The sequence below is a fragment of the Humulus lupulus genome, chromosome 9 (assembly GCF_963169125.1).
Source record: "Humulus lupulus chromosome 9, drHumLupu1.1, whole genome shotgun sequence".
Classification (NCBI taxonomy): domain Eukaryota; kingdom Viridiplantae; phylum Streptophyta; class Magnoliopsida; order Rosales; family Cannabaceae; genus Humulus; species Humulus lupulus.
The window spans coordinates 172,958,852-172,972,000 of NC_084801.1; the positions used below are offsets into that span (position 1 = coordinate 172,958,852).

The following is a 13,149-nucleotide window of genomic DNA, read 5'->3' on the forward strand; positions in this document are numbered from 1 at the left end:
TTAAGGTTGATAGCAACATATCATTTTTTTTTATCTTATAAATGTGTGTGATACTTTATTTTTTATCAAGTGATTTAAGCTCTTTTTCTTCACAAAATTTACCAAAGGACATTGTGAGACACATTAGAAGCTAAAAATAGTTGATGCATGTATACTACTGTCTACACTATGATTTTTTCTATTATTATTTTATTTCTATTATTAATTTCTTTTTAAATATTATATTATTTTATATATATGTCATGTAGTCATGTAAATATATATATAAATATATGTCAACGTTGTATTTAGATGTCATATATGTAGAGATTATTAAAATAAATATTTATATGTATACTATAGAACTATAATTCATTCTATTATAGATATATTTTATTTAAAAAATAATTACCTATTTTTATTAAAATTTTAAACAATGTTTACAATTTTAAAATTAAGCAAATATGCATTGCACGTTGTTTCTACATAGTATACATATATATACATCAATATTGTAATATTATATTTTGTAACAAATATCTTATTATTATTCAAACATTAATTTTTATTAAAAAATCAAGGCTCAAAATATCTACTTATTATAAAATAAATCTACAATAATCTCAGAACCATTAAGCATTAAAATTTCATAACTCTGATCATTAACAACAAATATACCAATTATAAAATAAAAATGAATCCCATAATAACCATAAACAGAAAGGAAATCAAATCAAATCCATAAAAAAAATGAAATCAATATTGTGATTGTGAGTGTTGATAGATTTTATTTGCTTACTAATGTAATACTATTTCATTTATATTAAAAATTAATGCCATAAAAGTCAAGTGCATTTTGAAAAATATCATTTAATGGTGTTACATAAATATTTGGTTAAGTTTTATAAACAAATTAATGCCATAAAAGTCAAGTGCATTTTGAAAAATATCATTTAATGGTGTTACATAAATATTTGGTTAAGTTTTATAAACAAAAGACTTATAAATCATTATATAAAAAGACAGAATAGTCATATTAATAGCAAAATAGTACAAAACAAAAAATCAATTAGCTAATGCTTCAAAATTTTATTAAGAAACGAAATAGCTTATAACATCTAAAAATTACTTTACTAAAGTTCAAAATATTCTCTTGTACTCTCCAAATCTTAAGGCTAGAGGCTAAACCAGACCACGAATATAAAAAGGAACCCATAATTTTGAGCTTGGGCTTTGGGCTCACGTCTTTTAAATTACTCAATAATAATAAAATAATCTACTTCAATACATATTATAATATGTAGGACGGAGCAAAATGTCCATACTTGGAATAATGTAGCAAAATTAGCCAATTCTAATTTTTGGGAGACAGTTATAATTTTGGCAGTTAAAATTCTATTATATAAAAAATTCTATTATTTCATTTTTACGGTATTACATATTTTTGGTCTTTTGTGTTGTTTTTTTTAGTTGTTTTTGTGTTGTTGTTTCATTATTTAGGTTTATAGTTATTTTCATGTTGATTTTTAGTTGTTTAAATTTATGTATAGTTGTTTTGTTGTTGTGCTGATGTCTAATTGATGTTTAGTTGTTTTCAGATGTATTTTTTTTAACGTGTTAGTATGTAATGAGTTGACTTTTAATTGTTGTCCAATTATTGTTTTTAGTTATTTTTTAATATGTGAGTATGCAGTGAGTTGATGTCTAATTGTTGTCCAATTGTTATTTTTTAGTTGCTTTTTTTACACCATATTTTTGTAAATAAAAAACTTTGAAAATCGTATTTTTGAAGAAAAAAATGAGAACAATAAAAAAGTAAAAAAAAAAACCAAAAAATATATATTTATGAAAAATCCCCTCATATATATATTTGTTTATTTAGTTAGTATACATTATTTAAGTGGTAGTATACAATATTTTTTGGGAATTTTTTAAAAATATGACTTTTATACAATTAATGTGCAAAAATATAGGAATATACTTTTCATAATTTGTATGAGAAAATTTATTAAAAAAAAATAAATTATGAAAAACACAATTATTAGTTAACTAAAATATGATAATGCCACATTTTTTTATCATAGTTATGTTTTCTTTGATTTTGAATGTAGTTTATTTTATTTTTTTCAATTTTTATTTTTTCTTTCATTTTAAAATTATTTTTTCAGTTATTTTTTATTTATTTTTTCCTTACTTATTTTTTCTTCAATTTTTTTTCCCAAAAATCCTTTTTTTCTTTCTATTTTTCCATTCTTTTTCTTCTTTTATTTTTTATTCATTCATCTATTTTTTCTATCATTTGTATTCTTTTGTTCATATTTTTTTTTTCAATTTTCTTTTCTTCTTTTTCTTTATTTTTGTATTTATTATTTTCTCCTTCCATTTTTTTCACACATATGAGCTTTTTTTTTCTTCTTCCATTTTTCTTTTTTCTTTTTAATTTTTTTCTACCAATTTTTTCATTCATATTTTTTCTTTCCATTTTTCCATTATTTTTCTTCTTCTTCTTTTCATTTTTATTCGTTTAACTGTTTTTTTCCTTCATCATTTCTTTAGTTTTGTTTTTTTTTTCATATTTTTTTAGTTTTCTTTCATGAGTTTTTTTCCTTCTTTTTTCTTCATTTTTTGCACTTATTCTTTTCTCATTCCATTATTTTATTTTAATTTTTTTTCACACATATATTTTAACATTACATAATTATTTTACTATTTTTTATTTATTATCTTTTACTATTGTAATTTTTTTATAGTTTTTTCCCACTATATGTAAAAAAATTCAAATCAATTTTGTTAGCATTTTCTTTTTACAGTAACCCTTATAGGAACACCAAAATTTGAAAAAAATAAATAATAAAAATATGAAAATGTGAATGGGCAACCAGTTACCTTGATGAGAACATTCAAATCTAGAAAAAAAAATATATATGAAGAAGATGGGAGAGAAGGGAAAAGTTGTGGATCTATTTTTTTTCTATCTTTAGATCTGTGGTAAATTGTTACCTTCTCGTTCTTTGTGTGTATATTTCTGGGGGTAACTGGTTACCTTCACTTTCTGATGTGTGTGCATATTTCTGGGTTCTTGATGGTAACTGGTTACCTATGTTACTAAAATCATTGTTACTTTTTTTTAATGAAGTGTTCTTCCTCTTTTTCATTCAAATTTGATGTTTATTTTCATATTTAATATGAGTAACCTGTCACCCCTCTGCCATAACTAGTTACTCCTCCTAGTACATGTTATTTAACATCGCTCTATGATTTTTTTTTTTTTTACATAATTGTCAAATAACAATAAAGTAATTGGTTACCTTACCCATGATTTGAAAAAAGAAACGTACAATTTTAAAAAAATAAAATGTTTATAATAATTAAAAAATAATAAACACAATTCATATTACAAAAAAAAAATTGCAAAACAACAAAAGAAAATTTTAATATAAAATTAGTTATATAAAAATAATATAAAAAAACAAATAAGCTAAAAAAAATAATAATCAAATTACAAATATACATTTCCAAATTAATATAACTTCATTAAGAGTAAAACTATGGCATAAACCAATTTTTATACAAAAATATGGAAAAATAAACCCATTAAAGTGAAAATTTTAAAAAAAAAAATCATAAATTAACTTCTTTTTAAAAAAAAAAAAAAAGAAGTCAAATTTTTGCACACTATAAAAAATTCCATATAAAATGTAATTTCCTCATTTTTTTTTGTAAACTTATTTATTACTTTTTCACAATGTATATCTTTTATTATTTTTTTTGGTATAGTGGAGTTTTGTGTTCAAATATTTTGTGACTAAACAAAATAGCCATTTTGTACTTCGAATTTCATTATGCCCCATATATCAAACATTATATATTTAAATAAAATATATATAACATGAAAATGATAAATCACACTTTAATCAAAACAGGGACAAAACATGAGAGAAGCTGCTTAATGCTTTATTCGAAAAAAGATCACATATACTAAAAAACAAATTTGAATTTGGCACCGCAATTAAATTAAAAAGTGCAGATTTGGCATGAATTCTTTAATGAGAACTCACTGACATTCGTTCTTTACGAAAAATCATATAATTCATTATAGGCTCAGTACTGTACATATATATATATTATATGGACTCTAATTTTGTTCTAAATTAATAATATTTTTTCTTTTACCAAAAGCAGTTCTAAAGAATCTGTTTTTTCCTTCTTTAAGTTAAATTCTTTGCTTGCCAAACTAAATATATGTCTCGTCCTTCTTTGTTATAGCTGGGAAAAGGCTGATTATTCTTTCTAGAAGCAAAATAAAAAAGATCCCAAATCACATTGAATACTGAGATTATATAATATATGATTATATAATCATATAATATATATATATATTTATAGATGTATAGTCTATTTATTAGTATTAGAGAGCTATGAAGGTTTCTGCATCAATCAACAATAAGATATCAAAAGCCCAGTTTCAGGTATTTCTTAAACACATTTTCACTTTCACGTATATAATTTCCCACATTTTCTCCTCATTTTTTTCAGGCTCTCTTTATTATTTTTCTTTTCACTATTGTCCATTTTTTCTTGCAGTTAGAATAAAGTGAGAAGAAAACATATTGTTCTTCCAAATGGCATATCTGAAAATCACTGGTACGCAATCATATATACCAACATTGTATAGTTCATCCAATTAATACATATATATATATAGACTTTGCTATATAAATATATATAATTGAAGAATTCTTGTTGAAATGTAGTGTTGGTATGGGTGGATATACTGGCAATATATGCTGTGTCGACATTGATAACATACTTAACAGATGTTTGGAAGCTTAATTACACGCACGCTGCTGCAATAGTCAATATGTTTTGGGGCTTCTCCGCCATTATGCCCTTTACCATGCAATACATTGTTGATACTTTCATGGGCAATTATTGCATGGTTTTTCTCTCTAATTTTGCCTACTCCCTTGTAAGTCCAATTCCCCTCAATTTTATTTAGCATTATTGAGCTATAAGGTTTTTCTTATTTTGATAATAATGTTTTTTATTAAACAAAAAAACAATAAATATATATATAATATGCTAACTTTTTAAACATGATAATATTTTAATAAAAATTAAGATAATGTATTATATATTATTATAATGATATTTTATAATATTTAAATTTATATTAATATAAGTATTAAATATTTAGTCTTGTATTAAATATTATTTGAATTCATCTTAACATAATTAATAAAAAATTAAGATTATAAATTATTATCATAATAATATTTTATAATATTTAAATTTATTAATATAATTATTAAATATTTAGTTTTGTATTATATATAATTATAATAATAATATTTTATAACATTTGAATTTATATTAATATAATTATTATATATTTAATAATATTTGAATTTATATTAATATAATTAATAAATATTTATTTTTAATTAATTTTAAAAGTATGTTCCTTTAAATATATAGAATATTCTGTTAAAGTTAACGAAACCAACCGTTAAAATAAAAAATTTATGTTATTTACACACTTTTTATATAGAAGAGATTTCCAATTTCATTATTTTATTAATTTGTACCTATTTTTTTCCTTTTTAATTGCTGTTTTTTTTATAGCTAGTTTCAATTTTTTTTTTCGAAATCAGATAAAGAGAAAAAAAAAATAGAGATGAATGTTCATAGTTTTTTGCAAATTTGTAGATTTTTAATAATAAATAGGAGAGCTGTATTAAAATTTTGGAGTGTGAATGCCTGTTTCTAGAATGTTTCAGTGTATATACTAATTGAATACCAATTTTATACTTAAAAACTAATATTTTTCTTAAAAATTTAATGGTAATACTCACATGATTTTGTTTTTGAAATGTAAAGACTTGATTTGTAACTTATTTTTTCAAGATCGAGTAGATTGCCAAATAGCAAGAATCTTAGGGGTAGTAAAGCCAAAAAAATATTTTTGTCACATATTTTGTTTTTGTTAGATTATGTCAGATGTGAGTAATACTATGATTCATTTTGCAGTATGTATCTTAAACCACACATAAAATAGAGATTTTCACTCTATTTTTTTTTTTAATGATTTAAGATGTATGGCACATCATTCATTATGTTAATTGTGAGTATGTACCTATATCATTAGCTTTGGTTTGCTTAACTTCTAGCTTTTTAAAAATATTTTTTCTGGAGAAGTTCCTATTTATTGCTTCTTGGAAAATAACTTTTCAAAATAATTTTTTTTAATAGAGGAAATCCAACCAACCACAAAAATAGTTTTTTTCGTTAAAAAGTCAAAAAAATTGGCTTGGGAAGCCTAGCCAACGAATGCCATTATTCTTCACATATTTTTTGTCATATCAAATAATCTACTAATATTATAGTTGGGTATTAGCCTAATTGGATTCGTTACTGTTATTTTGTTTTAATCAGGGGTTAGGATTTTTGTCAATGTCAACGCCACCAGTGCTATCCAACATACTAGGCAATTGTGATGAGTACAAGCCTGCCTGCATTGGCATAGAGCAAAAGATCCTATTTTATACAGGACTTACTCTACTAACTTTTGGAGTCTCGGGTCATTTGACCTCTTTAGCCAAATTCATTGAAGATCACAAAACGCGTGAAGAAAATAATCCAAAACTTTATTGTTGTTGTGGTTTCATTGTGGTGATTCTTGTCCCTTTAATTGGAGCCATATTAATTCCCTTAATAAAGTCATGGTCAATTAGGTTTGGGATCACAGCTATATGTTCAGTCTTGGCCACAATTATTTTCTTAACTGGAATTAGATCATACCAACGTGACAAAGCCCGAGGAAGCCCCTTAACTATTGTGTTTAGGGTTTTGATAGCGTCTGCCTTAAAATCATTTCAAAAATGTCCAAAAGATGCCTCTCAGTTGTATGAACATGAACAAAATAATGGTATTAGTTACAAACTATCTCATACACCTCGCCTCAGGTTTTTCTCTATAAAACTCTTTTGTTATCATACTAATTTTCTCTCTTTCCAGACACACCAAATTAACTCTTTATCATGCTCGACAAAAATGTAGGTGCCTAGACAAGGCTGCTATTGTGTTACCAAACCAATCACACCAAAATGTTAATAGGTGGAGAGTTTGTAGTGTTACCGAAGTAGAAGAAACCAAGACCATCATATGCATGATTCCAATGTGTACCACTTTCTTCCTTCTTGGAGTTGTGTCTTCTATTGGAAATACCTACTTTCTTGAACAAGCCAACAACATGAATCGAAAAGTTGGCCACTTAAGTGTTCCACTTACCACTCTTATACTTTTTCGCGATCAAGCAAAAGCACAATTTGGAAAATGTTATGTAAGAATAGCATCAAATTATGGATCATCATCGAATATTAAGTATTTAGCTAGAGTTGGAATTGCCGTGTCGATGATTTTCGCAGTTAATTGTTGTATAACCGCCGCGAAAGTTGAGAACAAAAGGCTTGATGTGGTGAATAGTCATGGTTTGCTTTACAAGCCCAAGGATAAGATTCCAATGAGCATGTTTTGGTTGTTACCACAATTTCTTCTTCTTGGAGGACTTGATGGGATTTCGAAGAAGAGCATTGAACTTTTTGTTACTAATCAAGGGCCTGCCTCTATGGATAGGTACATGACTCATTTTGCTATGGCTGTGTTTGGAGTGGGAACTATGGGAAGTGTCATATCGGTTTGTTTGGTTGATAAGATTAGCTCAAGCGGGAGTCATAGTAGTTGGTTCCAAGACACCTTGAACAGGAGTCGTTTGGATAAGTATTATTGGGTTTTGGCTACTTTGAGTGCTGCCAATTTTGTTTTATACATTTTGTTGGCTGTTTTGTATGATAGTAAATATTTAAGAACACATGATCAACAAGTGTCCAAAGATAACCAAATTATGGAGTATGGGGATGATTAATATATGTCTGCATTTATTTGTTTGTTTTTTTTATAGGCTTTGTTTGGAAATTTCGGGTTTAATTTGTCTTAAATGACTAATTGACGGTTTCTACTTTTTTATTGACAAGTAATATGTAGGAGAATAAATAATAGAGAATGGAAGAAAGGATTAGGCAAAAGTGTTCCTCATATTCCATCTATCGGTATACTTATATAAGGGAAGGGGTCAAGTCACTTCTTAGAATTAATTATATATAATTTATTTATTTTCCCATAATTTGTGATTTTTTTTATATAATAAAATAAATAATTAACAGTTTATAAAATTCCTATAGTCCTACATAGTTTACAAACTATTATGATGTTATACTTTTATGCTATATATAAAGTACCATTTATTCATTTTGATTTGTAATAAGTCCAAATATTAGTATTTTTATTTCTTATATAGATGAATTATTTAACTCAATCTTGCTAAATAATTTTTTTTACTTATATTAATATTTAACATGTTATTTATATTTATTGTTGACGTCGTTTTTCGTCAACTTAAATATGTAGAGCAATTAAACACGAAGAAAATAAAATAAAGAAATTTTTACGTGGTTCAACTTTTAAAATATGTTTATGTCCACAAGTCAATTTTATTAACTTGTCTACGTTAAAGCTTCAAGAATGAGCAATTTCACTGAGCATTTCTCACTACAAAGTTGTGTGTGAGTACAAATGATCAGATCCATGCTATTTAGAGACATGGTTACAAGAATATCTTCCTACAAGTTTAGGGTAGTTACAACATATATTCAAATCTAAATTCAAATGAACATTTGAATAATAATAATAATAATAATAATAATACAACTTAAATGCATTATTTATATAAACATCTCATCACTACAAGAAAAAATGGTTTTTTACTTTGGTTTTTATGCTGGATTCACTTCGGTTTTCACTTAAATTCGCAACCGCAGTAGTTCAGGGCGAAGTAAAAAGTATATAAAAACCGAAGTGAAATATAGGCTTTCTACTTAGGTTATTATGTAAAAACCGAAGGAGAAAGTGAGGATTCTACTTTGGTTTTTACATAATAACCGAAGTAGAAAGTTATGTACACTTCCGTGCTGGGTACTTTCTACTTCGGTTATTATGTAAAAACCGAAGTAGAATCCCCACTTTCTACTTCGTTTTTTTACATAATAACCGAAGGAGAAAGCCCCCTCCCTATTTTTTTTTAATAATCTAGAGTCCCAGAATGTTTACTTAGTTAGCTAGTTAGTAGTAGTTGTAGTATTTTAGATTCCGTGGATTTTGGTTCAAACTGGGACTTAGTTAGAAAATCCTAGCAACAATTATGGATTTTATAAGTTTAACTCATAGTTTAAGAATACTAATTATAACATAATGTTTGATTAATATTGCTGGTCTTAAATATGATATTTATTATAACCTAAGGTTTAGATGGAGCCAATAAGAACATGACACTTGTCATAAGCTTGATTATTAAGGAATTACGTATTTTAATAATTTAATAAAGAAATAGCAGCTTTAGTGCCTACCAGAAACTGTTAGGGTCGTATTTTGACACAGTCAAAGCAGTTATCTAACCTTAATTATGCTAAAAAGTACAATTACGTGTTTAAAATATTCACGTATGTCGATATATCGTAGCATTGGAGCCGATATATCACCTGAAGAAGGATACAGAAAACACGTTGACGTTGCACGAATGTACGAACGGAGGCTCGGGACTAGGGCAGAGCCGATATATCGCCACATAGGGGCGATATATCGCTCTTAGTATTTTTTTTTTTTTTTTTTGTTATTAATTTTTAAAATCAAACCTTAATTTCTTAGACCTACCTTTGAACATTTTGACCGAGTCTTCAGCCTCTGATTGACGAATACTCAATTATTTTCAATTTTATTCAAGCCAAAAAGAAGATATTTATTCCTAGAACTCTATAAATAGGACCTAGTACCCAGCCCTTCCACTCACTCTTCAGCTGTGATCAGACTCCAAGGTGCTAGTACTACCATAAAGTGATAAACACTTGGGTTGGGAAAAATTTGTGCCATTCTTAAAGCTTTATAAAATACTTGGGAAGTGAGGTTTAGTGTATTTCGGTATTGGAGTTAGACCAATCCATAAGGTCAACTAAGGTACTTTTACTCTTTAAGTTCAATCCTTTAAAACTCTTTAGTTTTCTTTACTCCTTTTTTTTTTTTTCAAATCCTAACTTTTGATATTGGTTTTTGATTAGGCTCTTGAAACTTAAAGATCTTATTTGGTAAGTTTCGTCTTGAAGGTTTAGTTTCCACATTTATTCTTTACTCTTTAGAAATACTCACCATTCTTATTGTTGGTTTTAGGAGTGTTCCAAATCCCGCATTTGTTCTCAATTATCCCGATTTTGGTAAGGAAAATAGGATAGAATTTTATATGTTTATAAGATATGTTATGCTATCTTATGTTATGTTATCTTATGTTACATTATGTATAGTATATTCATAGACCTTGGGCATATGACTTGTCTAGCTAGCAAGCCCCAATAACTTATGGGCATATGACTTGCTTGGCTAGCAAGCCCCCCACAAATCCATTGGGCATATGACTTGCTTAGTTAACAAGCCCCAAGTAGTATAATGGCCATTGTAGTAGTATATGACCTATGTTTATAGTATATGTTTATGGTATGTTTATAGTATATGTTTAGGATATAATTTTATGTATATGTTTATGTTGTTAGTAGTTTTTTGTTTTTTGCTGGGCATTAGGCTCACTCCTTTACTTTTAGTGTGATGTAGGAAAATAGATACTAAGGCAGAAGGATTCATGGAAACTTGGTGTGTGTGTTGAGGTGAATGGAGTGGATGGGCTGCATGTTGATTCGAGGACGACGTTATTTTGTTTAGTCTCTTTTAATTACGTTTTTATGTATTTTCCGCATTTAGCTTTGTAAACAATTTTCATTTAAAGTTTTGTTTTATTTTAAAACAATGAGCTCATTTATGTATTACAAATATTATTTTAAAGTTTTCACTAAAGTTATGAATTTTCTCATGTATGTTCTCTTCAAAGTAGTAATTATGTCTAGTAGTTTTAATGGTCTACGTCTTAGAAATAGTTGGGTCATTACAGTTGGTATCAGAGCAACGATCCATTTACATGAAATTCTCTTTGATACACATGCTCAAGCTCTGAATCTAATCGCCAATGTAAGTATTTATGTTTTAGTTATTATGTTTATGTGTTTTAGCTAACATTTTAGTCTTATGTTTTCAGTTAAGATATGGATGGAGCTTTAAAATATAACGATATCCGAGTCATTAAGGAAAATGATTAGAGAACCAAGAAATACAATAAGAATCTTGGAAAGAATCACTCGGAGATTACTATTATTCCATAACCAAATAGTTCATCTCCAAACGACTAAGCAAATAATGATGAAAGCTACAGAGCAATATATTTTAGTAATTATGCTTTTTAGAGATTTTTCTTTTGTAATTGCTGCTTTGGAAGAAATATGGGAGACAATAGATGTTGAAGATGAAATACCACCAGCTATGAGATATTATTTTCTCATAATTAGGTTTACCTCTAAGATGGAATTCCAATTCACACAAAAACAAAAGAATAGAATCTTTACGAATCTTCCCCGATGAATTTTTGAGGCTCACGAAAATGATGATTATGAAGAGATAGACGATGACATGTTAGATGAAGGATCTGATGTAGAAGATCCCGATTTTTAGAATAGATTAGTTTATTTATTTATTTTATTTATTATTTTGCCTTTATGATTGTACTTAGTGAAAACTGTTTTTCCAAATTAATATCATTGTTATTTTGATGACATGTATGAGTTTTAATTTATTTTGCAATCATAATAAATAATAAATTTAATGAATAATGACTAAGTTCGGTGAGGGTGGATACAAATCAATGAACCAGGGTTCTATATTGAGAGTTAGGGGGCCATAGTAGTGGGAACGATTTTACTGATCCCAGCCCTCCCTCAGTATGGTTAACTTTGGAACAACGATGAGTTTCGAGCCTGAGAATTTAGTTATATAGGATAATTAGAAACACACTTAGAAAATAATAAAGATGGCTTATTTTTCTAAGTTTAGGAACACACCCTAATCATAGAGAAGGCTTACATAATTTTTCATAAGAAATCATAATTAATAGGTTCGAGTTATGTTTGCTTAGATTAAGTTTTTGCTTTAGAGCCTATTAAGGTAAGTTATAACATATTTTTCTCAACTGTTAGAACTCTACTAAAGATGTCGCTCAGAAGATCTGCTCGCAACAATGTCAATGTCTCCATCGTCGCTCCTAAGAGCAATGAAGCCCCTTTAGTTTGCAGAAGGGGAAGGCGTGCTAATGCCAACCAAAATGCACCACCGCCGCTGGTTGATAGCACTGTAGAAATTACCAGATTACGGCAATAGATTGAGGAATTACTACAGCAGCAGTGACAGCAGGCTCAACCTCAGCCTCAGCCTCAGCCTCAGCCGCAACCACAGCCTTAGCAAATGGCTCCAGCATCCTAACAAGTTGGTCGATATGGGGGATGGCCAATGGCGAACTAAGCGCCATACCCAGCTCAACATGTGGAGCTTGTCTATGAGCGGTTTTGTAAGCAACATGCTTCAAACTTTGAAGGGACATCCGACCCCTTCGAGGCGGAAGAATGGCTCAAAAATGTAGAGCTGATCCTTGTACACATGAATCTCGGCAACACGGACCGCATATCCTGCGTTTCGTCTCTACTCAAGAAGAATGCAAGAATATGGTGGGACCTAGTGCAGCAAACTCACAATGTCGCCACCATGACTTGGACTAGATTTGTGGAGCTGTTCCACAAAAAGTACTACAACTCAGCTGTCATCGCTTCAAGGGTCGAGGAGTTTGCTAGTCTAAAGCAGGGCAACTTGATGGTAGCAGAGTATGCTCGGCAGTTCGACCGATTAGCTAAGTTTGCATCAGAGATGGTTCTAAATGATTTTTCGAGGGTGACCAAGTTCGTTAGAGGACTTCGACCAAAGATTGAGCTAGGGGTTAAGCTTGCAAACCCGTGAAATACTTCCTATGCTGATGTCTTAGAAACGACAATAGAAGTAGAAAGGCTTCGGGTGAACGTTAGTAAAGAAGAGGCTAGTAAGCCTAAGCCTAAACATCAGAATTAGCCTCAGAATGGTCGAAACAACAACAACAACAATCAGTCCAGTAACAATAGTAATGGTCAGAAGAGACGACAT

General features: G+C 28.3%; 1 protein-coding gene across 1 annotated transcript; it reads left to right on the plus strand.

Moving 5' to 3' along the window:
• Positions 1 to 4,376: 4,376 nt before the first annotated feature.
• On the plus strand, positions 4,377 to 8,050 carry LOC133802479 (protein NRT1/ PTR FAMILY 5.5-like). Its single transcript, XM_062240793.1, has 5 exons — positions 4,377 to 4,448; positions 4,564 to 4,623; positions 4,734 to 4,948; positions 6,415 to 6,944; positions 7,039 to 8,050. The coding sequence occupies exons 2-5, from the start codon at positions 4,602 to 4,604 to the stop codon at positions 7,901 to 7,903; spliced, it is 1,632 nt and encodes a 543-aa protein (XP_062096777.1). The 5' UTR covers positions 4,377 to 4,448; positions 4,564 to 4,601; the 3' UTR covers positions 7,904 to 8,050.
• Positions 8,051 to 13,149: the final 5,099 nt, after the last annotated feature.

What these genes read in the sequence shown, in the direction of transcription:
- LOC133802479 (XM_062240793.1), top strand. Translation starts at nt 4,602, where the DNA reads ATGGCATATCTGAAAATCACTG. An exon ending in CTAATTTTGCCTACTCCCTT is followed by an intron (nt 4,949 to 6,414) that starts GTAAGTCCAATT and finishes TGTTTTAATCAG; the next exon opens with GGGTTAGGATTTTTGTCAAT. An exon ending in TCTCATACACCTCGCCTCAG is followed by an intron (nt 6,945 to 7,038) that starts GTTTTTCTCTAT and finishes ACAAAAATGTAG; the next exon opens with GTGCCTAGACAAGGCTGCTA.